This window comes from Schistocerca piceifrons, chromosome X, assembly GCF_021461385.2.
Source record: "Schistocerca piceifrons isolate TAMUIC-IGC-003096 chromosome X, iqSchPice1.1, whole genome shotgun sequence".
In the NCBI taxonomy this organism is placed as follows: Eukaryota; Metazoa; Arthropoda; class Insecta; order Orthoptera; family Acrididae; genus Schistocerca; species Schistocerca piceifrons.
The window spans coordinates 717,705,536-717,732,494 of record NC_060149.1 but is presented as its reverse complement, the minus strand read 5'-3'; the positions used below and the strand labels follow the sequence as shown (position 1 = coordinate 717,732,494).

Below are 26,959 nucleotides of genomic sequence, written 5' to 3'. Positions count from 1 at the left end.
GGTAGTAACAGGTTGTGCATTGGTATACAAGTAACAAATAGTTGACAGAGTTACAGGACTGAGGGAGGTAACTAGAAAACAGTGCACATGAGGTTACATAGTCCAGTAAACTCTGCTAAAGTGTGAAGAGTGGCATAAATGTGAAGGGAACTTTCAGTGGGCAGAATTAGATGGATCACAAGACAAGCTGATATTCAGGATTGGGGCCTAATGTATTGTGTGACTGAAACATGCAATGAATAGAGCAGTGAATATGAGCTTACTGAGTACCAGAACCAGATTTGTGACTGGATCCAGGACTTTTTTGCAGATAGAGAACAACATGTCACTCTTAATGGAACAAAACTGGAAGGTGAAAGGTAATATCAGGAACACCTTAAGAAAGTGTGATAGGACCATTGTTGTTTACAATATATGGGGTGTATCAAAAAGAAACATCCGATTTAAAAAAATCATAACTATTACGTTATTTGAGATATGTGAATGTATAAGCAAAGAGCAAATTCTCAGGTTTTACATGGTTCCTGCTAAGTTGCAGTTGTGTGCATGCCCTTCAGTTCTAGTAAAAATGGTGTCAGGACAACAGAAAGCATTTTGTGTTCTACGTTTTGCACAGTGTGAGTCAGTAATAACTATTCAGCGTGTACTAGGTATGATGTGGATCCTCCTACAGCACAGAGCATTAGATGATGGCATGAACAATTCCTAGAAACAGGTTGTTTGTGTAAAGGCAAATTGCCAGGCTGTCCCAAGTGTCTGACACAGATGTCGAATGCATCCACCATAGTTCCACAAGGAGTCCGCAGAAACCATTCTCCATTGCAGCTCAACAGCTCAGTATGCCCCCAATGTCCACCTGGAATGTGTTACATCAACGTTTACACATGAAACTTACAAAATTCAGCTTCTGCGAACTCATTGTGAAGGTGACAAACAGCAACATGTGGAGTTCTGTAGTTTCGCTCTTGGCGAGATGGAGGATGACAGTTTTCTTCCATGCTTAGTGTTTAGTGACAATGCAATATTCCATTTAAATGGAAAGGTGACTGATCATAATGTGAGAATATGGGGTACAGAACAACCATATGAAGTTGTACAACATGAGAGAGACTCTCCAAAATTTAATGTGTTTTGTGGAGTTTCATGGGAAAAGGTGTATGGTCCATTTTTGTTTGCCAAGGAAGCACATATCTCAATATGCTTGAGAACTTTCTTATCCCACAATTGGAGGCTGATTCAAATGACTTCATTTACCAACAGGATGGGGCACAACCACACTGGCATCTGGAAGTGTGGGAATTTTTAAACCAAAAGATTACTCAATGATGGATCGGTCACAGTGTACCAAATAATTCCACCTTGCATTACTAGCCTCCAAAGTCACTATATCTGACTGTATGTGATTATTTCTTGTGGGAGTTTGTAAAAGACTCTGTTTTGTGCCTCCATTACCAGCAACAATGAATGAACAGAGACATTGCATAACAGCAGCTGAGGAAGCTGTAACTCAAGACATGCTCGCTGCTGTGTGGGCTCAATTTGAATACTGAATTGACATACTGAGCATCTCAAGGTGAGAGCATTGAGTTTCATGTTCATCAAAACACAAAATTCACTGAATATGTTTATTAGTTTCAGAAATATAGATGTGCCAAATTGGATGATTCTTTTTGATACACCCTGTATATAAATTATCTAGTGGTTAATGTCAAAAGCTGTATGAGGATGTTTCCAGATGATGTGGTTGTCTATGAGAAGGTAGCAATGCCGGAAGATTGTAGCAAAGTGAAGGAAGACCTGCATATGATTGATGAATGGACTACACAGGCAGATGTCATCATCAATAAAAAAAATTGGCATTCTACAGGTTTGAGTGTGGAATGTTAAATCCTTAATCAGATAGGTATGTTAGAGAATTTAAAAAGAGAAACAGATGGGTTAAAGTCAGATATAGTGGGAATTAGTGAAATGTTGTGGCAGGAAGAACAGTACTTCTGGTCAGGTCAGTACGGGTTTATTAATACAAAATCAAATAGGTGTCACTGAGGAGTAAGCCTAATAATGAATGAGAAAATAGGAATGCAGGTATGCTACTATAAACAGCACAATGAACAAATTATTGTTGGCAAAATAGACACAAAGACAACACCCACCACAGTAGTGCAAGTTTATGTGCCACTTAGCTCTGAATATGTAGAAGAGATTGAAAGAATGTGTAATGATATAAGGGAATTTATTCAGACAGTTAAGGGAGGTGAAAATTTAATTATGATGAGTGACTGGAATTCAATAGTAAGAAAAGGAAAAAACAAAAGCAACTGTATGAATATCAAGAACACAAATGGAAAGATAGTAGTAAGCAATAGAAGAGATATCTGAAAGGTGGAATGAATATAAAGAGAGTCCCTATAAGGCAAACAAACTTGAGGGCAATCTTTTAGAAAGAAAAGAGGAAGTAGATGCAGCTGAGATGAGGGATATGATACAGTGAGAAGAATTTGCTGGAGCACTGAAAGATTTAAGTGGAAACCTGGAGTAGATGACATTCCTTCAGAGTTATTGAGATCCTTGGGAGAGCAAGCCATGACAAAACCTCTACATAACTGTGTGAGATGTATGATATAGGGGGAATACTCTCAGGCCTCAGGAAGAAAAGAAGCACTGGACTGCACTCTTTGAAATTTTGAAGGTAGTACAATGAAATACAAGAAGCAAGAATTATTTACAACTTAAATAGAAACCAGACTGCAATTATAAGAGTTAAAGGGTATGAAAGGGGAGCTGTAGTTGAGAAGGGAATCAGACAGGGTTTTAGCCTATCCCTGATGTTATTCAGCCTGTACATTGAACAAGCAGTAAAGGAACCAAGGAGAAATATTTAAAGGGAATTAAAGTTGGAGAAGAAACAAAAACTTTGAGGTTTACCCATAACATTGTATTCTGTCAGAGATGGCAAAGCACCTGGAAGAGCAGTTACATGGAATGGATAGTGTCTTAAAAAGAGATTATAAGATGAATATCAACAAAAGTAAAACAAAGGTAATGGAATGTAGTTGAATTAAAGGAAGTGATGCTGAAGAGATTAGATTAGGAAATAAGACATTAAAAGTAGTAGAGATGTTTAGCTATTTGGGAAGCAAAATAAATGATGATGGCTGAAGTAGGGACGATATAAAATGTAAAGTGGTAAGAGCAAGGAAAACATATCAAGAAGAATTTGATAACATGCAATATAAGTTTAAGTGTTATGAAGTATTTTCTGAAGATATTTTTCTGGAGTGCACAAGTGAAACATGAGTGATAAGCAGTACAGACGAGAAGAGAATAGCAGCTTCTGAGATGTGGTACTATAGTAGAATGCTGGAAATGAGATAAGGAGATTGAATAACTAATGAAGAGGTGCTGAATTGAGTTGGGGACAAAAGAAGTGTATGGCACATCTTCACTAAAAAGTGGGGGATCAGCTGATAGAACACATACTGAGGCATCAAAGAATAGTCAGTTCGTAATGCAGATAAGTGTGGGTGGTGAAAATCATAGAGGAGACCTAAGCACGAATAGAGTAAGCAGGTTCAAATGGATGTAGGTTGCAATAGTCATTCAGAGATGAAGAGGTTTGCACATGACAGACTTGCATGGAAGGCTCCATCAAACCAGTCTTCAGACTAAAGAGCACAACAACAACAGCAACAATTTATTTATTATGTGCATGCTTACTGCTCAGCAGAGTTCTATGTATTCAAGCAGAATAGCCAGTGCAAACAAGCGCATAATTTCAAAGGGCTAGTATAATATGTCATTGTACTCTGACTACTGAACAGACTCTATATGCGTAATACTTTCCTCACAAAACTGGGCAACCCCACAGCTGGCCATTACATTTAGTAACCTGCTAGAAGTTTCAATAACATAGTATTTGAACAAGCTAATAATCTTGGTCTAATAATTCTCTGCATTCTTTGTGCAGCATTTCATAAAAATTGAAAGACATGTAATTTTAGCTGTAAATTATATGACAAACCTTTTTTTTTTCATTTTTAGGATCAAACAACTACTTCGCCAACAAGCCAACCCTGTCAGTGATAGCAGAGCAGCAAGAAGAATGTTACTAGGTTGTAAATTTTAAGAACATACATGTGCTGGCCAAAGAAAGTAATATTTACGGATGGAAACTCCATGAAGTACTTAATAGAATGAAGAATGAGTGCAATTTCAATAGAAATGATGGCAAAAGGCTTCCTTCTTCATGGCTACCAACCATCATGGAAGTAAACATCCAGCCACAGCAAATGAGGAACATAGATAGTTAACAGCAAACAGCTGAGGTAGCACAACAACAATAATATTTTGGATTTTACCTTTCTGCCAGTATCTGCTTTTAGTATTTACCCAATGACAACAGGCTGCTAGTAGCAACTGAAAGACAGTTACCAACTACCTCAACTTTTCTGAAGAAGCACAGGAAACTAGCCTTTTATAAGTGAACATGACACTATCTATCAACAGTGTTAAGCCATCCAGGTACACTAGTGAAGTCCTGAAGAAGATCCCAGCAGAGGGACTGAAATGTCAAATAGCAAAGTTTGAAGGGGAATATGACAGGGCTTAATGATTTTATCATCAATGACAATGACCACAGACACCTGCAGACTTATATGAAATGTTTCTATTGGTTTGTACATCCCACAGACGACAGGAGAATCTGTACAAGAAAAGAGGTATATTACTTTGTGATCTGGCTTTCTTTTCTTGGGGTTGTGACCATGGCGTTATTCCTAAATTTGTATGAATTGGATGCCATATGCAAACAATGAAAGATATAAGATTAACAAAAGGATTAGCAGCACATCTCTGTGAAATAATTCGACAAATATGCAGTGTCTTAAATTACATCAGGCCTGTCGTAATTAAGTTGCGTTTTTCACTGACAAAATCTCTCTCACATTATGACTGGGATACAGTGAACAGGATGAAGTTTAATCAAACTGCAATGGTATCAGGTATCAACACTCTGAAGCAGAAAGATTCATAAAAAAATTAGCAACTAAAGTGCACAGGAAAAACACAATTTTTGACCCAAAACATATGGTAGTAAACCTCTGTGAAGAAGCTACAGCAGGACTGAGAACAGGTCCTAATTGACTATTCATTGATGCATCAGTATGTGTTCTATCAGCTGATTCCCCCCACCCCCCATCTTTTTGTGGAGATGTGCCATACATTTCTTTTGTAACCAATTCAATTCAGCACCTCATCATTAGTTATTCAATCTACTTATCTTATTTTCAGCATTCTTTTATAGTACCACATTTCCGAAGCTTCTATTCTCGTCTTTACTGCTTATTGCTCATGTTTCACTTGTGCACTCCAGAAAACGACCTTCAGAAAATACTTCATAACACTTAAACTTATATTGCATGCTATCAAATTCCTCTTGATATGTTTTCCTTGCTATTGCCAGTCTGCATTTTATATGCTCTTTACTTCAGCCATCGTCATTTATTTTGCTTCCCAAATAGCTGAACATCTCTACTACTTTTAGTGTCTTATTTCCTAATTTCATCCCTGCAGCATCACTTCATTTAATTCAACTACATTCCATTACCTTTCTTTTACTTTTGTTTATGTACATTTTATAGTCTCTTTTCAAGGAACTATCCATTCCATGTAACTGCTCTTCCAGGCGCTTTGCCATCTCTGACAGAATTACGATACAACTCAGAGAATAACAACAGAAGACACTATCAGTACCATAATAGCATAATTGGTTTATCTTCCAAAAAATCAGGCAGAGGCTGTCTGATGGAAAAAGAATTGCAACACTAAGAAAGAGTTGTATGACAAACACCAAGAAAGAGTTGTGTGACATAAACAAAAGTTGGTAGGCGTGTTTCTAGTAGTGCCACTATGAGGATGCAAATCAGGTTTGCTTTAAATATATGCTGTAATGGTAGTAAGCAATAGTTACCTTTGAGAATGGACATGGTGAGTTCATGTTAGTCAAGAATGCCTTTAAGGTGGCAAAGACACCTCACTGAGTTTGAATGAGGTTGTGTAACAGGCCAACGAGAAGCTGGATGTTCCTTCTGCGATACTGCAGAAAGACTTGGCAGCAATGTAGCCACTGTATGTGGTTGCTGACAGCTATGGTCACGAGAATGTATGGCTGGTAGAAGACTGGACTCTAGACGGCCTTGTGGCACTATCAAGAGGGAAGACCATTGTGTTCAGCGTATGGTTCTGGCTCATCATACTGCATCTGCACCAGCAATTAGAGTAGCAATTGGTACCACAGAGATACTACAAATTAATTACTTCATAGACAGCTCCAAACCAGATGCCCTGTAGCATGCATTCCACTGACTTCAGAGCACTGCCATTTGTGACATCAATGGTGTCAAATGAGTGATCATTGGAGGGCAGGGTAGAGGAGTGTTGTGTTTCCTGATGAAAGCTGGTTCCACCTCAGTCCCAGTGATGGCCATGCATTGGTTAGGAGGAGGCCAGGAGAGCACTTGCAACCAACCTGCTTGTGGCTAGACACACTGGACCTACACCTGAAGTTATGGTCTGAAGTGTGATTCCGTATGACAGCAGGAGCACTCTCGTGGCTATCGCCTGCACTCTGACTGCAAATCTGTGATTCAATCTGGTGATTGGACCTGTTGTGCTGCCTTCATGAACAGCATTCCAAGGGATGTTTAGCAACAGGATAATGCTCACCCACATACTACTGTTGTAACCCATGTTGCTTGATCACCAGATCTGTCTCTAATTGAGTACATATGGGACAGCATTGGATGACAACTCCAGCGTCATTGACATCAGGCACCCGTACAACACAACGGATCCATGTTTGCTTGCATGTATTGAACATTCTGGTGGTTATATTTGTTATTAAAGTACCAGCATTTCACATTTGCAACAGCTTAGCTCCCGCATATATTAACCTGTGACCTTGCTATGTTAATCTCTTAAATATGGTACCTTGACAAATGTATTCCCAAAATTTCGTTACCCTACATAAATTATTTTTTGGTGCTGCAATTTTTTCTCGTCAGAGTATTAGTGGAGCAAGGGAAAGTACTTAATGAACTCAAGAGAAATGAATTAATCGTGTCACCAAAGTGGATGAAGGAGAATGCAACTGTTGTTTTAGATACAGTTGAATACCACAAGAAGATGAAACAACAGTTGGTGCAGCCAGTGTACCTTAAGCCCAAATGTGATCTGACAAACAAGATCATAAGAAAACCGACAAATCTGTTATCAGACTATAAATGGGCAGCTCTACGTCTGAGAGTTTGACACTATGTTCACTTGTCTCACCCAGAATGTACACTACTGGCCATTAAAATTGCTACACCATGAAGTTGACATGCTACAGACGTGAAATTTAACCAACAGGAAGAAGATGCTGTGATATGGAAATGATTAGCTTTTCAGAGCATTCACACAAGGTTGGCGCCGGTGGTGACACCTACAACGTGATAACATGAGGAAAGTTTCTAACTGATTTCTCATACACAAACAGCAGCTGACTGGCACTGCCTGGTGAAACGTTGTTGTGATGCCTCGTGTAAGGAGGAGAAATGCATACCATCACGTTTCCAACTTTGATAAAGGTCGGATTGTAGCCTATCGTGATTGCAGATTATCATATCGCAACGTTGCTGCTCACGTTGGTCAAGATCCAATGACTGTTAGCAGAATATGGAATTGGTGGGTTCAGGAAGGTAATACAGAATGCCGTGCTGGATCCCAATGGCCTCATATCACTAGCAATGAAGATGACAGGCATCTTATCCGCATGGCTGCAATGGATCGTGCAGCCACGTCTCGATCCCTGAGTCAACAGATAGGGATGTTTGCAAGACAACAACCATCTGCACGAACAGTTTGATGACGTTTGTAGCAGCATGGACTATCAGCTCGGAGATCATGGCTGCAGTTACCCTTGACGCTGCATCACTGCAACGGTGTACTCAACGACAAACCTGGGTTCACGAATGGCAAAACGTCATTTTTTCAGATGAATCCAGGTTCTGTTTACATCATTATGATGGTTGCATCTGTGTTTGGCGACATTGCGGTGAACTCACATTGGAAGCATGTAATCGTCATTGCCATACTGGCGTGATGGTATGTGGTGCCATTGGTTACACGTCTCGGTCACCTCTTGTTTGCATTGACGGCACTTTGAACAGTGGACATTACATATCAGATGTGTTACGACCTGTGGCTCTACCCTTCATTTGATCCCTGCGAAACCCTACGTTTCAGCAGGACAATGCACAACCACATGTTGCAGGTCCTGTTCCGGCCTTCTAGATACAGAAAATGTTCGACTGCTGCCCTGGCCAGCACATTCTCCAGATCTCTCACCAATAGAAAACGTCTGGTCAATGGTGGCCAAGCACCTGACTCTTCACAATACGCCAGTCACTGCTCTTGATGAACTGTGGTATCGTGTCGAAGCTGTATGGGCAGCTGTGCATGTACACGCCATCCAAGCTCTGTTTGACTCAATGCCCAGGTGTATCAAGGCCGTTATTATGACCAGAGGTGGTTGTTCTGGGTTCTGATTTCTCAGAATCTATGCACCCAAATTGCGTGAAAATGTAATCACATGTCAGTTCTAGTATAATATATTTGTCCAATGAATAGCCGTTTATAATCTGCATTTCTTCTTGGTGTAGCAATTTTAATGACCAGTAGTGTATTATCTATCAAAGGTTGATAAAGAAGGATGTCCACTGAGATCAATAGTGAAAAGGATTAAATCCCCAGTGAACATTTAGCTAGACATTTATCAGGAAAACTGAAGCATCTTGTCAGAAAAATTACCTCTTTTGCAAAAGATTCCAATTTTTTTGGAAATATTACATACAGTAACAGTATCCACAACAGATGTGCAGGTGAACTTTAATATCAAATCTTTATTTACTAACATCCCAGTAGCAGATGTGATGCAGATCATTGGGGTGAAATTGCTCCAGAAATATGTGACTTGGTTGAATTACACTTGCAGTCAAGGTATTTTAAGTACAGGTTGTCCCAGGGGAAATGGTCAATATTCTGGGATATGACAGGCATTATCATTTGAAACAAATAACTTAATATGGATATAAGCTCTATTCTCATTGGTTTCCAAGACAGAACACATTTAATGTACACCATCATATATTTTCTGTATATTCAATACATTGTAAGGTTTATACATGTACAACAGTTAGTAAACATTACAACATGCATTTTACAAAGTATCAACTGAAAAATACATTTTTAACACATTTACCTCTAAGCATTATTGTACACATTACATTACAGCTGTTGTACAGTTCACAATAGAAATCCGAATATCCCACTGTTGACTTCAGCGTATTTGTGTGCTTATCAGAGAACATGCTGAGTTATTTATCTGAGTGCCTCTGCATATTCCCTATTGAGAGCAACAGTGTCCATGATGTGATCAAGCAGTTCCTCTCACATATTCACCTTTCATTTGTACACGTCAAACTTTATCCAACTCCATAAACAAAAATGTAATGGCATAAGATCTTTCAATCTTGTTGGCCATTTGATTGTACTATCATGACCACAATCACTGTGTGCTGCTAACAGAACTATGCTGTACCATTTCAACAATGTGTTGCTGTTCATGCACCAATTGTTGAACAATGCATTCAGAAATAGGTGGGTACTTGGAAGAATACCTGTTTCATGTAATGTGCTGAAGCCTCTAGTAAACACTCTACGATCAGGAATTCAGCATGTTAGAATGCATCAGTGGTATTTTTTGGCAGCATCAGAAGCTCTACCATTGCAAAAGCCACAAGAATACACCTGCATATTCTTCATTGGTGTAGATGTGTGACACTTTAGCCATCACATGTACAAACAAAGTTAACTGATACTTCTCTCTGATACACTCGCAATCCCTCGTACTACTCCACTCACATCATGGACAACTACACATTCAATGGGCTAGTTTAATGGCAGAAAGACATCCTGAGCAAAGAGGTCAAATGTAGTGAGTTAGGTTGGGCTAGAACAAAATGTCTAAGAGGTTGCGTGGCTAAGACATATACATGCCTGCCACCAGAACAAAAACAAATGTACATGAAATGTGTTCTATCTTGGAAACCATTTGAAATAGATCCAAGTGAAATTTTTTGCATCAAATGAGTGTTTCTGTCATGTCACCGAATACTGACCAGCATAGGGAGGAAATTTATGATGAATGTAATGGGGTTGCTATGGGATCTCCTGGCCTGTAGCCACTACCATTTTCATGGACGATTTTGATGAGCATGCTTAACATTAATGCAGAACTAAAACCATGCTATGTGCATGACATGCTTGTTGTATGGCCACACAACAGGAAAGAGCTACATAAATTTCTTGATTTTTCTGAACAACATTCATTCAAAAATCAGTGTCACCATGGAGGAGGAGAGTGGTTTTAGATGTGTGCATCTACAGAAGGCCTGAAAATGTTCTAGGGCACAAAGGTCATAGGAAAACTAAAAGCACAAACAGGTATCTAGACTCTCCTTTATACCACCACCCAGCCAAAGTGCAAACTGCTCTGAAGATTCTGTCCTTGCACAAATTCCACATCAGTGATAGTAAGAGCTTGTGATAAACATTTCCTCAGGGGAACAATAACGCTCAATAATTATGATGAACTTCCATAAATAAGGCTATTGTGTCTAGAGTGGCCAACTCCATAGTCAGAACCCTTTGGAAAAATGGTTTAAGTTACATAGTAACACTATATACGTAACTACACAAGACAAAGGGCTTCCTCTGACCTAGAATGAACATGTCTGACTGCCTCCACAATGTGGGAGTACATGAAATGACATGCATTTGTGGCAAGCTATATACAGGATGTTACAAAAAGGTATGGCCAAACTTTCAGGAAACATTCCTCACACACAAATAAAGAAAAGATGTTATGTTTACATGTGTCCGGAAACTCTTAATTTCCATATTAGAGGTCATTTTAGTTTCGTCAGTATGTACTGTACTTCCTCGATTCACCGCCAGTTGGCCCAATTGAAGGAAGGTAATGTTGACTTCAGTGCTTGTGTTGACATGCAACTCATTGCTCTACAGTACTAGCATCAAGCACATCAGTACGTAGCATCAACAGGTTAGTGTTCATCACAAACGTGGTTTTGCAGTCAGTGCAATGTTTACAAATGCGGATTTGGCAGATGCCCATTTGATGTATGGATTAGCACGGGGCAATAGCCATGGTGCGGTATGTTTGTATCGAGACAGATTTCCAGAACGAAGGTGTCCCGACAGGAAGATGTTCGAAGCAATTGATCGGCATCTTAGGGAGCACGGAACGTTCCAGCCTATGACTCGCGACTGTGGAAGACCTAGAATGACAAGGACACCTGCAATGGATGAGGTAATTCTTCGTGCAGTTGACGATAACCTTAATGTCAGCATCAGAGAAGTTGCTGCTGTACAAGGTAACGTTGACCACGTCACTGTATGGAGAGTGCTACGGGAGAACCAGTTGTTTCCATACCATGTACAGCATGTGCAGGCACTATCAGCAGCTGATTGGCCTCCACGGGTACACTTCTGCGAATGGTTCATCCAACAATGTGTCAATCCTCATTTCAGTGCAAATGTTCTCTTTATGGATGAGGCTTCATTCCAATGTGATCAAATTGTAAATTTTCACAATCAACATGTGTGAGCTGATGAGAATCCGCATGCAATTGTGCAATCACGTCATCAACACAGATTTTCTGTGAACGTTTGGGCAGGCATTGTAGGTGATGTCTTGATTGGGCCCCATGTTCTTCCACCTACGCTCAATAGAGCACGTTATCATGATTTCATACGGGATACTCTACCTGTGCTGCTAGGATATGTGCCTTTACAAGTACGACACAACATGTGGTTCATGCACAATGGAGCTCCTGCACATTTCAGTCAAAGTGTTCGTACACTTCTCAACAACAGATTTGGTGACCAATGGATTGGTAGAGGTGGACCAATTCCATGGCCTCCATGCTCTCCTGACCTCAACCCTCTTGACTTTCATTTATGGGGGCATTTGGAAGTTCTTGTCTACGCAAACCCGGTACCAAATTTAGAGACTCCTCATGCTCGTATTGTGGATGGCTGTGATACAATACGTCATTCTCCAGGGCTGCATCAGCGCATCAGGGATTCCATGCGACGGAGGGTGGATTCATGTATCCTCGCTAATGGAGGACATTTTGAACATTTCCTGTAACAAAGTGTTTGAAGTCACGCTGGTATGTTCTGTTGCTGTGTGTTTCCATTCCATGATTAATGTGATTTGAAGAGAAGTAATAAAATGAGCTCTAACATGGAAAGTAAGCATTTCTGGACACATGTCCACATAACATATTTTCTTTCTTTGTGTGTGAGGAATGTTTCCTGAAAGTTTGGCTGTACCTTTTTGTAACACCCTGTATTGGTAAAACAGCAAGGACACTAAAAGCATCTCGATACACTGCCATATTGCCTTAAAAAACACTTTAAGTATTACAATGTACCAGTTTTTTTTGGCCAAGTTGTAGTGGCCTTCCTCAGAGGAAAGCTTGATTAGTCCAGGTGTAAGTACATCAGTATAATTACTTTCAATAGACCATCGATGTCACATTTAGTAGACTGTATTGGCCCTAAAATAATATTGGACAGTATAAAGAGAAAGGGAGAAGATGTATGGCTAACTATTTGTGAGCTGCGTGACTGCTGGCGATTGGTAGCCCACTACAAAACTGCAATAAATTTCTGGGGGCTGCGTTTTCCTGCTGTTGGTAGTAGAAATACAACACCAGTTGTGCATATGCAGTTTGTTAAGCTGGTTGTGGCTGTCTTCAGTAAACTTGCTGGTCTGCAATCACAACTGGCCCATCATACTGGTATTACTAGCAGCTAGGATGATGGGAGCCTGTAGCTGTCTTCCCTGGTGGTGTGTCAGGCTGCTTCAGGGTTTCTATTGCCCCTCTTCTTTTTTGTGTGCACATTCATGGCTGTCTTCCCAGTACTTGTGTGTCTTGAAACTTGACAGTCTGCCCACAGTCTTGATGGTTCATTGCTAGTGCTGATCCACTGTTTTGCCCCCTGCTATGCATTTGCTAACAGGCCTTCTGGTTTCCCCCATGTAGGCAGTACCACACTCACACTGTGTCTCTTTTACTGTGTTCTTAGTAGACTCTACTAAACACTGGAACCTTTGGCCACCTCAGAAGGCTGTTTTTATGTCTCCTTGGTTATGCACCCAGGCTACTCGATGAATGAGACACTTGATGTAAAATAAGAACACCACTAGGAGCTGCTCTTTCATCTTCTATATCTGACATCCTATTGAACTTATTAGCTCTTCATTTTGCTTTGTTGTCATATCCACTGGATCAGAAGGCATCACACAGCTCCATCAATTCTTGTTTGATATTGATTTTGTCACTGATGCAGTCAGATCAAGCAGTCAGCACATGTAGGATGGCACACTTCTGAATCTGATGATGATGGGATTCAGCATGTAACTACCAGTTGATGTGGGGCAGGTTCCTGGCAGACCTTGTGACACAGTTTGCCATTTTGCCAGTGGGAGCTCCATAAACCTCCACACCCAGGAAAGGAAACGCTCCATCGCTTTCTTGTTCAAGTGTGAACTGCATGTTCTCATGCAGACTGTTAACACGCTGATGGGATTTATGCAGCTCTGCTCCTCCATGAGTCAAGATGACAAATGTTTAGTCTACATATTGCAGCCAATAGCAAGCGTGGAATTGTGTGGAGCTTAAGGCAGTTTACACAGATGCTTGCATAAAGATGTTTTCTGGTCTCAGAGAGAGTGGGATCTCATTGCCACTCTATCCATTTGTTCATAATGTCTACCATGCCAGGTGAAATAGGTTGGTGACAAACAAAACAGCACCAGCTCACAGATATAAGGTGGTATTCATTCCTCAATGACGTTGATTGTCTCTTCTCTTGGAATATTGGTGAAGAGAGACATTATGCCAAAGCCAACAAATATTTCAGTTTTTCCATTGTCTGCTTAAATATATCAGTTTGCTGTACGTCCTACTCTGATATAAGTTGAATGAAGTGAGTCAAATCCTTCACATATGATTCTGGATGTTCCATAAGGAATTGCAGGTTTATAGCCAGATACTTTGCTAGATTGTAAGTAAATGTGTCAAAATTAACAGTAAGCCTCAGAGGGAGGGAGTGGCACCTCTCCTAATGGATCTTAGCTACTTCATAAATTCTTGGTGTTATTGTGATTTGGTGATGAGTCCCCTGGCTGTGTCATGATTAATTCTGGAGTCTTGGATTAAGGCTCACATCTCAGTAATAATCTTTGCTGTTGCATCACTGCCATGGTCCTTGTAGATGGGATAACTCAACAATTCCACCATTTTTTATGCATATTGCATCCTTTCCATTACAACTGTGGCTTTGCCTTTATGCATTTGGAGAACCATGATCTCCATTCCTCTACATCCTTCTATGGTGGCTCTTTCTTCCTGAGAGATGTTACATTAGTGTGGTTTTACTCTTTTTAGGGTTCTGATTGTATCTTGTGTGACCTTTTTGGCTTCAACGTGTGAGACCTGTTAGAATGCTGATTTGACAGAATTAATATTATGAATTAATATTATGAAAAAATGGACGGAGTGGCAATGAGATTCCCCTTTCTCTGATAGAGTTGAACAGCTTTATGCAAACTTTCTTAAACTCCAAGCAATTGCTGCTGTTGGCTGTGATACATGGATGACACATTTGTCATTTGGGTGCATTTAGAAGCAGAGCAACAAAATTTGTATCAGTGTATTAACACCCTACATAACAACATCCAGTTCACATTAGAATGAGAAAGTAACAGCGTGGTTCTGTTCTTGATATGGAGGTTTACAGAACTGCCAGTGACAAAATGGTAAACTGGGTTACAAGGTCTACAGGAAAACCATGCACACCAACATGTACCTACACACCAAATCTCATAATCGTCAGGTTTGGAAATGTTTCATTCTACTCACATTGACCATTTGAGGCCACTGCATCAGTGATAAAAACAATATCAAACAAGAATTGATGGATCTGCCAAACACCTTCTAAGTCAATGGATATCACAATAAAACAATAAGAAGAGTTTACAAGTTCAGTAGGATGCCAGATACAGAAAATGAAATAAAAGCATAGCTCCTGATGGTGCACCTACCTGATGTCAGGGGCATCAGTCACTGAGCAGCCTAGCTGCTTCACCAAGGAGTCATCAAGCCAGCCTTCTGGAGTGGCCACAGGATCTAGGATTTGGTATGGTCCACTAAGGATATTGGCACTAATGATGCACAAACAAAGTTGCAGGCACACCATGGAGTTTTGAGAAGCATGAGTACTGGCAACACAGCTGTGGCTGTGCACACAAAATGTAAGAGGGGCAATCAAAATCCTGAAGCAGCCTAACAACATGAACAGGGAAGAAAGCTACAGCCTCCCAGTGTTCTGGCTATTAGCAATCCCAGTATGACTGCATATGCACAACTGGTGTCACCTTTCCCCTACTAACAGCAGGTGAACACAGCCCCCAGAAGTTTACTGCAGATTTGTAATGGGCTACCAACTTCCAGTAAGCTGTGCAACCCACAGTCATCCACATATCCCCACCCCCTCTTCTTACACACATCAATGTTATTTTAAGACTAATAAAATCTACTAAATATGATATTGGTGGCCTTGTGACACTCTCAGGATGCAAAATATTGGTGGACCCAAAACCCAGATAGTCAGTTTTTTCTCTGAGGAGATGTGGCCAAAACATTGGTACATTTTAGTATTTTAAATATTGTGTAAGATGACACTGCAATATACATAGAATGCTTTCAATGCTATTGACACCTGTCACTGAAGCCTATGCATTTACACCAGTAAATGAATGCATTAAAGAACACGAATACCACATACACTCCTGGAAATTGAAATAAGAACACCGTGAATTCATTGTCCCAGGAAGGGGAAACTTTATTGACACTTTCCTGGGGTCAGATACATCACATGATCACACTGACAGAACCACAGGCACATAGACACAGGCAACAGAGCATGCACAATGTCGGCACTAGTACAGTGTATATCCACCTTTCGCAGCAATGCAGGCTGCTTTTCTCCCATGGAGACGATCGTAGAGATGCTGGATGTAGTCTTGTGGAATGGCTTGCCATGCCATTTCCACCTGGCGCCTCAGTTGGACCAGCGTTCGTGCTGGATGTGCAGACCGCGTGAGACGACACTTCATCCAGTCCCAAACATGCTCAATGGGGGACAGATCCGGAGATCTTGCTGGCCAGGGTAGTTGACTTACACCTTCTAGAGCACGTTGGGTGGCACGGGATACATGCGGACATGCATTGTCTTGTTGGAACAGCAAGTTCCCTTGCCGGTCTAGGAATGGTAGAACGATGGGTTCGATGACGGTTTGGATGTACCGTGCACTATTCAGTGTCCCCTCGACGATCACCAGTGGTGTACGGCCAGTGTAGGAGATCGCTCCCCACACCATGATGCCGGGTGTTGGCCCTGTGTGCCTCGGTCGTATGCAGTCCTGATTGTGGCGCTCACCTGCACGGCGCCAAACACGCATACGACCATCATTGGCACCAAGGCAGAAGCGACTCTCATCGCTGAAGACGACACGTCTCCATTCATCCCTCCATTCACGCCTGTCGCGACACCACTGGAGGCGGGCTGCACGATGTTGGGGCGTGAGCGGAAGATGGCCTAACGGTGTGCGGGACCGTAGCCCAGCTTCATGGAGACGGTTGCGAATGGTCCTCGCCGATACCCCAGGAGCAACAGTGTCCCTAATTTGCTGGGAAGTGGCGGTGCGGTCCCCTACGGCACTGCGTAGGATCCTACGGTCTTGGCGTGCATCCGTGCGTCGCTGCGGTCCAGTCCCAGGTCGACGGGCACGTGCACCTTCCGCCGACCACTGGCGACAACATCGATGTACTGTGGAGACCTCACGCCCCACGTGTTGAGCAATTCGGCGGTACGTCCACCCGGCCTCCCGCATGCCCACTATATGCCCTCGCTCAAAGTCCGTCAACTGCACATACGGTTCACGTCCACGCTGTCGCGGCATGCTACCAGTGTTAAAGACTGCGATGGAGCTCCGTATGCCACGGCAAACAGGCTGACACTGACGGCGGCGGTGCACAAACGCTGCGCAGCTAGCACCATTCGACGGCCAACACCGCGGTTCCTGGTGTGTCCGCTGTGCCGTGCGTGTGATCATTGCTTGTACAGCCCTCTCGCAGTGTCTGGAGCAAGTATGGTGGGTCTGACACACCGGTGTCAATGTGTTCTTTTTTCCATTTCCAGGAGTGTACATTTAGGGCAAATGGTAACATCAACAGTAGCAGAGTGCTAATTAAAACGTGACCAGATTATGAATTTTAAGAACATATGGGTCCTTGTGGCCAATGGCCTTGCCACAGTGGTAACACTGGTTCCCATCATATCACCGTAGTTAAGCGCTGTCAGGCCGGGCTAGCACTTGGATGGGTGACCATCCAGTCCGCCGAGTGCTGTTGGCAAGCGGGGCACACTCAGCCCTTGTGAGGCAAACTGAGGAGACACTTGATTGAGAAGTAGTGGCTCCGGTCTCGGAAACTGACATACGGCTGGGAGAGTGGTGTACTGATCACATGCCCCTCCATATCCGCATCCAGAGATGCCTAAGGGCTCAGGATGACATGGCGGCCTGTCAGTACTGTTGGGCCTTCATGGCCTGTTCAGGAGGAGTTTACATTAGTTTATGGGTCCTTGTGCAAGAAACATTTTTAGACGGAAAGCTCATGAAGTAGTCAAAATAAAAAAGAATGAATACAATTTCAATAGAGGTGATGATAAAAGGCTACTGTCTTTCTGGCTACCCACTATTAAAGAAGTAAACACCCAGCCTTGGAGAGTGGGGACATAAATAGGTACCAGGAAAAAACTGAGGCAGCACAGCAACAATAAAATTTTGAATTCACCCTCTCCATCTTCTTTTAGTATGTACCCAATGATGATGGTCCACAAATAGCAGCCAGAAGATGTTTGTCCAATGACTCCACTTCTCAGAAAAAGTGCAGGAGAATAGCCTTTTCTAAGTGGATGCAACACTGTCATTTGAAAGTGTTCAGCCAGTGGAATCCTGAAGAACATCCCAGCACAGAGAGAGAACTACTGAACAGTGAAGAAGTTTGAAGAGCAATATGTCAGAAGATTTTATCATCACCTGCAACAGGCACAAAAGTCTGAAGACTTCCAAACTCTCATTTAGCCTGCTTTAATGCAATGTTGTGAAAACATTATGAAACATAGTCTCAATTCTCTTGGTATCAGAGGTGTCATAAACATAAAACTTTTCCAGTGAAATGGCATCATACAATGGCTATTTGGACTAAAGTTCTTTATGATGTTCAGTGTTACTTACATTCGACACAGCGACAATCTTTTTTCAGAGCACTGATGTATCCCTCTACACTGCTGTCCCCTCTTAGCTGCCCTCCTGTGAGATATCTGAAAGAAAGCATTTATTTTTAACCAGGCAAATTATCCATCTAAGTAAGATCATTTTAAATGGGTTTTATTTTCATTGCATCATTTTTGAGCAATCTAACTCAAAGAAAGTGACACAATTCAGACAGTAGAAAGAAGGTTACTAGTACTTTTATAAGACCTTACTTACGTGTTATGGGATGATGCAATGTAGTAGTGATTCAACGGTTGAGACATATCTTGATAAACGACTTTGTGATCTGGCCTGAATATTTCAAATTCTTCTGACATCAGAAGGTTTGTAAAACCTAAGGAAGGAAATATGGATTTAATTTTTGTTCAATTAAATTGAACACTGCTGCAAATGACTGAAATATGTGATATTCATATCGTTAATTTATGCCCTTAGAGTAGCTTTTTTTTACTTTCCTCTTTAGCTTACAAGTAAATACAAAATCCATGCCCCCTTTAGTTGCAGCTGATTTTGTTCCCAATCAACCCCATTTCAACTCACATTGTAGAAAAATATTTCAACAGAGTGAAACATATGAGGAATCCAAAATAGGCTATCCAAATGTCAGAGGTTGTGAAGCAGCCATTTAAACTGAGAATGTCATGCTCAGCAAAATGGGTGGCCAACTTTGTGGTGGTCATTTGTTTGAGTTGACAGCTAGACTCACATGAAGCCTGTCACTATGGCTGGGTCACCCTTTTTATACACTGGTACTGTCCATGCAAGTTTCAGAAAGTCTGAAAATACACCAGCAGTAAAACACTTATTAATTATCATAGTTAATGGTTTGGCAATTTTGTACATCATTTTCTTGTGGACATTAGTAGACATTCTGTATACACCCCAACTATCAGAAAGTTTATAAGATATTACAATCTTTATTATATCTCTTTCGTTTTTTTCCCCCTCCAGTTCATCAAGGTGCATCTTTTGCCATTTATTATAGCATCACGTCCCAGGCTGCCTCGCACGAGTCGTGAATTCCTTTGATGAACCTATCACTGCTTTTCTTTGTGCCTTCTTCTACATCTTTTAAGTCTTTTTGCTTCCAAATATCTGCTGTATAGCACTTTATTTGCACTGGGATCTGTTGCTGTTCTATAGTGATCATGTAATAGCAGTATCATGCACTTTAATTTTTTCAGTTCATCAGTATACAATGCTTTTTCTTTCACACGGTGGCTGTGTTGTGACATGTTTGCAGGACATTTCTTTTTGGTCTTCTGTGGATAGATAGTCAAATTTGGCTTTGATGATCTGGCAAAACTCTTTAAATACATCAGTTGCTGCCATTTCCTGCAATTCAGGCTCCCACTTTATTCGCTTTATTGTAGATACTGGTGTCTGAAAAGCATTTAATGTTTCCTTATTTATGACACTTTTTGTGAATACATCATTAGAATGCCAGCTGATGGCATTCCAAACCTCTTGATGTGTCAACAGACATAGTGCACTGCCCACGGGTGGTAACCACTGTAGCCAGCATCCACATGTTGTTTGGCCTATACGAGCATGCCCATGCTGCTGAGAATGATGGATACTGCCCGATGTGCTAGATGCATGGTAGATGGGGGTGTGGGGACAGGAAATGGAGAAGAGTTCAGGGTTGTATTTCATGGAGAAGCTCTGCTGGGGTACTGTCATGGATGGGAATTGTCCTGTACATACTCAGGGACATGTTGAGTGCAGTTGTGATTGTAGTGATTTAGACTGATTTCAGCATTTGCTGCTTATATGTCCACACCATCACTCTGTTTTGCCATTGAAGGATGGATGGAATGGCAGATTAAGAAGCTGCTTTATACCACTGAAGACACAGAAGCTGTCACCATGAATTGTTGCTTACTGTCTGATATGATGGTTTGGGAAGGCTTTCGATGGCTAGAATCTGGAAAAGTGTGTTAATTCTGATTCATTGTGCTGGATGCTATACTGATGACATATGGGTAACTGGATTAAGCATCCACGACTACTAACCACACAGAGCCCAGAGATGGCCTCACATAATCCAAACGAATGTGGTCCCAGGGTGATGGGGGGTCATCCTGGAGACAAAAACTCATGGAGGTGCAGCCTGATGACATGAGCAAGTGGTACAGCTGCACACCATAGCTTCCGTGTCCTCATCTAAACCTGGTCAGAAAAAACATGTCACCATGATTGAGCTTTCATGTATGACATTCAACAGTGACCACGATGGAGTAGTTGTAAAACCTGAGGCCACAGCGCTGCCAGGATGATGACATGGTGAGTGTCTGCCTCAGTGTCTATCAGAAGGGCACACTGTAGTAGAGGTTAGTTGAGGCCCTGAGCTCTGGACTGGTGTTCTTCGATAAGTATGTGGGCCACCCATGGAGTAACAGTGTATGACTTGCCATAAGATTGGGTGGCAGAGCGTGTACACAGTGATTCGTGCAGCTGTAATGGACAACCTATTGAAGGCTTGTCTCTGTTCCCCATCTATGTGGAAATTTTATACTTTCTGCTGGTCATGGGCCAGGCCTGGTCCAGTGGGTAGGTGAGATGGAGCATCTGCATTTGTATGTTGCACTGTGGCTTGTGTTTAACGGTATAATTGTAGAAGCTGACTAAAAGCACCCAATGCTGGAGCCATTGTGGCAGCCATTCAGGAAGACAAAGGTACAGCCCTAAAAGTTCTATCATAGGTTTGTGGTGCATTGTTGGAGTGAACTTACTCCTAAATGCTTAAACATGGAATTTATAAATTACAAAACCAAAAACAAGAACAATGGTTCATTACTACTAGTGATAAGAAGATGGGATGATTATACCACTAAAGGTGGAGCTGACCACTGGAAGCTTTATAGTCCTGTTGGCAACATTAATTGACTGGTGAAATGGCAGCAGTGCAGCACACTGAGGCCAGTGCTGCGACATGGCAATATTAGCGCTTGTAACTTTAACAGTGTCACCTATTAATCAAGATCGAGTACCATGCATTCTGGCAGCCATTCAAAGACATCAGGCTGGGATACCAGAGTCAGTAACAATACGATAGAACAAATTCATGATGAGGCCTGTTGAAGATTCACATAGCTTATTCATCAGCTTAGCAACATGGATCTGACCAGTTCTGCTGAAAGTACAACCACTGATCCTACAGAAATAAATACAGCAGCAACAACAATAATGGCAGTAGAAGTGGGTGCAGTAACAGCAACAGTAGTAGCAGCAGCAGTAGCACCATCAACAGCAACTACAACAGACAGTGCAACAACTGGTGGTTCACAAACAGTAATGGGCACCATATTGTCACTGTCATTGTGACAGTTAACCTGCTATGTTACCAGTGTTACCTATTTTTCTATAGTTAACTGAGATGTCAAGGATGATTGGAGCACTTGTACCTCATGCATTTGCCATGATTTTCATGTTCACTAGATATTTTTTTAGAAAAATGTGTTAGTAGTTTGTACTAGTCTTGTGATCCAAAATGTTACGAAAGATCCCAGTCACTATGACACACAATGTTCCATCATCACATGGATAATGGAACTGAAAAACACTCAGAGCTTCCAGTTACAGGTGTACACTAGCCCCCAGATTGGGAATTATTCTTTTGCCAAACTCATACTCCACTCAATATGACCATGTCCTCTGAGGCACTTGATAGTTGGCAAGGCCAAGTGATATGTGTGACTTACTGAATGCCACAGACACAGCAAGCACAGTTCCCTTAAAATGCAACAATAATCTATATTACACTGCATGCCATTAAAATTGCAATCCCAGGAAGGATAGCAAATAGTGAAATTTTAGTTATTGTGGACACACAGCATAACAAAAACTATACATAATCACCTTTGTAGGTTATTTGAGGGTATGCAGCCTGTGAAACTTTGTACACAGAGCTGCCACCTCTGCAGCAACAATGGCTCCAACCTGGCATGGCATGGAATTGAATTGAACTTGGGTGATAGATATACAGGGTCTTCCAAAATGATCTTTATAGCTTTGATCACATGTATTTCACACCTAAACTTTCTTTAGTTTTTATAGGTTAGCTACTGATGAAAATGGTCATTGCCCCAGTATGGCAGAGTGTGTGGAATGCTTGTTGCACCCATTTTGCATCTGCATCACTCATTCTCGGATGCCCAAAACTCGTCCTCTTTTTGACACTTCCTGTTTCTTTGAAGCTCATGTGTGTTTGTCCAATGGTTGGACATGATGGTGATGTGTTTCTGTAATGTATCCAGATCTGGTCTCTATCAACCATTCTACACACAAGAAAAGATCTTTAAGTGTGTGTGAACATTACATCATGTACTACACATTTCTATGTATCCATGTTTCTGAAATACGCATGGTCAGAGTTATAAATATCATTTTGGAACACCTTGAAGATACATTATTCTATGCCAGAGTTCATCAGTTCTAGTTGCTGGTGAGTGGTCATGTGCCAGTCTTTTGGCATCCTATGACCAGATTTTCCCAAGGGTGAAAGATCTGGAGAATGAACCAGAGGTGATTATGATGTGTATGCATTGGTACTCCATACTATTATACCAGGTGCTGAGTCCATATGATGTAGATCAATGCTATCTGGCAAAGTCCATTGTCCTTGCACAATAGGCTGCATGATGTGCAACTTCACTCCCAACATCCATGGCGAGGTCCATCTTTGCAACCACAACACCATGCAGCACGGTACAGATGGGCCAACAACATGTCGAATGGACTGCTCAGGATTGGCATCATGTTCTCTTCACTGATGAGTGTTGCATATGCCTTCAACCAGACAGTCATCGCAGACATGTTTGGAGGCAATCTGGTCAGGCTGAATGCCTTAGACACACTGTCCAGCGAGTGCAGCAAGGTGGAGGCTCCCTGATATTTTGGGGTGGCACTATGTGGGGCTGAAGTATGCCACTGGTGGTTATGGAAGGCTCCGTAACGGCTGTACGATACATGAATGCCATTCTCCGATCAATAGTGCAACCATATCAGCAGCTTATTGGTGAGGCATTCATTTTCATGGACCGTCTGAATGCCACCCAGCATGGATTCAAAAACATCGATCATGTGAAACCCAACTTACACTTTCCTCATACGACATAGTGAAAGCTTTGGATCAAGGCAACCAGGTACATGCAGTATTTCTTGATTGCTGAAAAGCATTTGACTCAGTGCTGCACCTACGTTTATAGTCAAAGATACAATCATATGTGGTATCAAGTGAAATTTGTGGTAGGGAGGACAAAGCATGTTATTGTGGATGGAGAGTCATCGTCAGATGCAGAAATATCTTCGTGTGTGTGCTCCATGGAAGTTTGTTGGGATCCTTGCTGTTCATATTGTATATTAATGACCTTGCAGACAATATTAATAATAAAATCCAGCTTTTTGCAGACAATGCAGTTATCTATAGTGAAGTGTATCTGAAGGAAGCTGCATAAATATTCAGTTATATCTTGATATGATTTCAACATGATGCAGAGGTTGGCAACTGGCTCTACACGTTCAGAAATTTAAAATTTTGCACTTCACGAAATGAAAAAACATAGTATCCTATGACTATAATATCAATGAGTCACTGTTGGATTAGGCCAACTCATACAAATACCTGGGTGTAACACTTTGTATGGATATGAAATTGAATGATCATGTAGGTTCAGTCATGGATAAAGCAGGTGGTAGACTTTGGTTTATTGGTAGAATATTGGGAAAGTGCAATCAGTCTACAAAGGAGAATGCTTACAAATCATGCATGCAACCAATTCTAGAATACTGCCCAAGTGTGTGGGACTCATACCAGATAGGACTAACAGGGTATATTGAATGTATACAGAGAAGGCCGGCATGAATGGCCACTTAGGGATTGTAGAGATAACATTACAATAATTATTGCATGCACAGAGGCATTCAAACAATCATTGTTCCCATGCTCCACACATGAAAGGAACAGGAAGAAACCCTAATAACTGGTACAATGGGTCATACCCTCTACCATGCACCCCACAGTGGTTTCCAGATTATAGGTGTAGATGTAGGCGTAGATCTTGACAAATGGGAGCAGTAATTTTGGGGAATGATAAATCAAAGTCTTGATGATCCTCTCACTGCTGAATTGTGACACATTTTAGACATTTCTCCTAATTACATGAGGCATAATGTGACACTGTCATCAACAAACAACATTCAAATGCAATTTCTGAATGAGAAATTTATTATGTAATCTTCCTTTATATATCCAATTTGTACAGTTTCTGTGTGAAATGCTGACCATTTACATAGTCAAATATCTAGTGCACTTCATGACAGTTTGATATTGTTGTATGTCATCTTTGCGATGCTGCAATTTTAATAGCCAACAGTGTATTTTAAAATGTTTCACAGTAGCAATTTTGGTAGGAGCTATATAAGATACAGCATTACTTGCATTTTAACATCTGCCAATTCTTTCATGTGAATTTTTCGCTCCCTAAATTCTGAGTTTAACTATAAAAATACATATGTTCTAAAACAGTCCTCAGAATATCATACCCAGTATTGATTATAATTGATGCATTCAGAAATTTCACATAATTATGATACAGTTTGCAACTAATAATTTTGATAATTATCAAGGTATTCATGTTGAATGTGATATCATTTTAATCATCTCAAAAGAGCAGATGGAGGTATGTATGTTGGTGAAGAGATGTTGTTTGTTCTTTTATTGTTATTAAATGGCATTTGACTGCTACAGTGATGGAAGGTAGTCATGGTTATTTGTGGGATGCAAGAAAAGGCATTATGGGAATTCTGAGACATGGAATTTTTGTAAGTTTATGTGGCAGTTTGGTTTCGAAGAACTTGTCCATTATCAGGTTGGTTCTGATGTGCGATTTCCAAAAGTTCACTGTAACTTTGTTCTGTACTTGAGGGATGGTCTTTAAATATTTATTTGTATTATAGTAGGCTAGAAATGAGACTCAGCCATACTTGCTATTGAAATAGTGTTAGAATACTGGGGCTTTTGGCCATTCCATATGAAAGTTGATTAATAGGAAAGTGGCTCACACGCAGACTTTTTCTTACCAATAAATGACAGTTTTTGATTATTTCTCATTTCTGACTGTTCAAAAGCCTCAATCCATGATAAACATTGCTCCTCCGTTACATTGTTCAAATGTTGTTCTTTCTTCATAAAATTTTGCAGCTCTTTAACACCCATTTCTTCAGGATTTTTAGCATACCTGTAAAGAAACACATATGATGGAAATTTCAAAAAATGTACATATGCTATTAAATTAGCAACGCAAATTACCATGTGCATACTAGTATTCATGGAAACAGAGTAAGTCATGATATTATGAAGAGCATAAACTGTGCTCTGGAAAAAGGATTCCTCAGTCTGTAGTAGCATCTTCCAAACTGTCATTAATGGTTCCAGAAAGACTGTAGCAAAAACTGCATATGTTATTTAGATCACTATTGTGCAACCATATTTCACTTAAATGACATGTTAGCTAAGTAAAATATTATTGAGCAACTGCTACTTTAGAAATAAACATGACTTTTATTATAATGATAAAGTCTAACTTTCTGAAGGAAGAATCCCCAACAAATACAACCAATTTCATTGACATGTTATATTTCTTTTCCTCTGCATTTAAATTTGTACATGAAAAAAAAAAAAAAAAAAAAGAAATACACCCCACATGCACGGAGATCAGTTGCAGGAATGCTGCCCAGCATATTATATACCTCACCACAAAGTATAAAAATAAAGAAAAATTTGTACACAAATAGCCAACTAAGGGCTAAGAGTAATATCACATTTGTAGTAAGCCTATAGGAATGTGGTGCCTTGCAGGGTCTTCAGCCATCATTTCATGTGTAGTAATTGATAACTTTGTTTTGCTATCACTATATCAGAACATTCACCCATATAGCATCAGGAATGATATATGATTCTGCAACCACTGCTCAGATTTGGAAAAAATATCTCTAGGTCCTAAACATGAAATATTTTTTGGGTAAGAGCAAAGATTCAGATATAAAGGAACCCAGTTCATTGCATCTCTTATAATGCACCAATTTGAAAAAAAAAAAAAAAAAAACACTGCTATCAGCTATCACTGGCTGCAATGAGTATTTGATTCGCTCTCCCCCCCTCCCCCCAATCCCCCAATGACTAGTACCTGAATGGATAAATATATTGTTTGATCAGGTGTGCAAACTTTGGAGCCACATCAGGTACCATGAGCAAGGAAACGGGCTTGTTTGCAGAAACGTATTTATCCACACAGACAGGGTGGTGCTGTCTGGAGCATAGTGGATTGTCAGTATGATGATTATTATTACTGTAGCTTCCCTTTGCAGGGCAGCAGAGAGAAGTTAGCCCACTGCGGTGAGTCCAACAGCAACACTGGAACAGGA

General features: G+C 40.9%; 1 protein-coding gene across 2 annotated transcripts in view; it reads right to left on the bottom strand.

Annotated features, from left to right (window-relative positions):
* Window positions 1–26,959, bottom strand: part of LOC124721489 (1-phosphatidylinositol 4,5-bisphosphate phosphodiesterase eta-2-like) — a 431,886-nt gene that overhangs the window by 80,681 nt on the left and 324,246 nt on the right. For both annotated transcript variants that reach the window (XM_047246496.1, XM_047246497.1), the window contains exons 6-8: window positions 25,616–25,773; window positions 18,749–18,866; window positions 18,494–18,579 (exon numbers count right to left, since the gene is read on the bottom strand). In XM_047246496.1, the coding sequence (XP_047102452.1) occupies window positions 18,494–18,579; window positions 18,749–18,866; window positions 25,616–25,773 (362 nt within the window). The remainder of the gene's footprint in view (window positions 1–18,493; window positions 18,580–18,748; window positions 18,867–25,615; window positions 25,774–26,959) is intronic.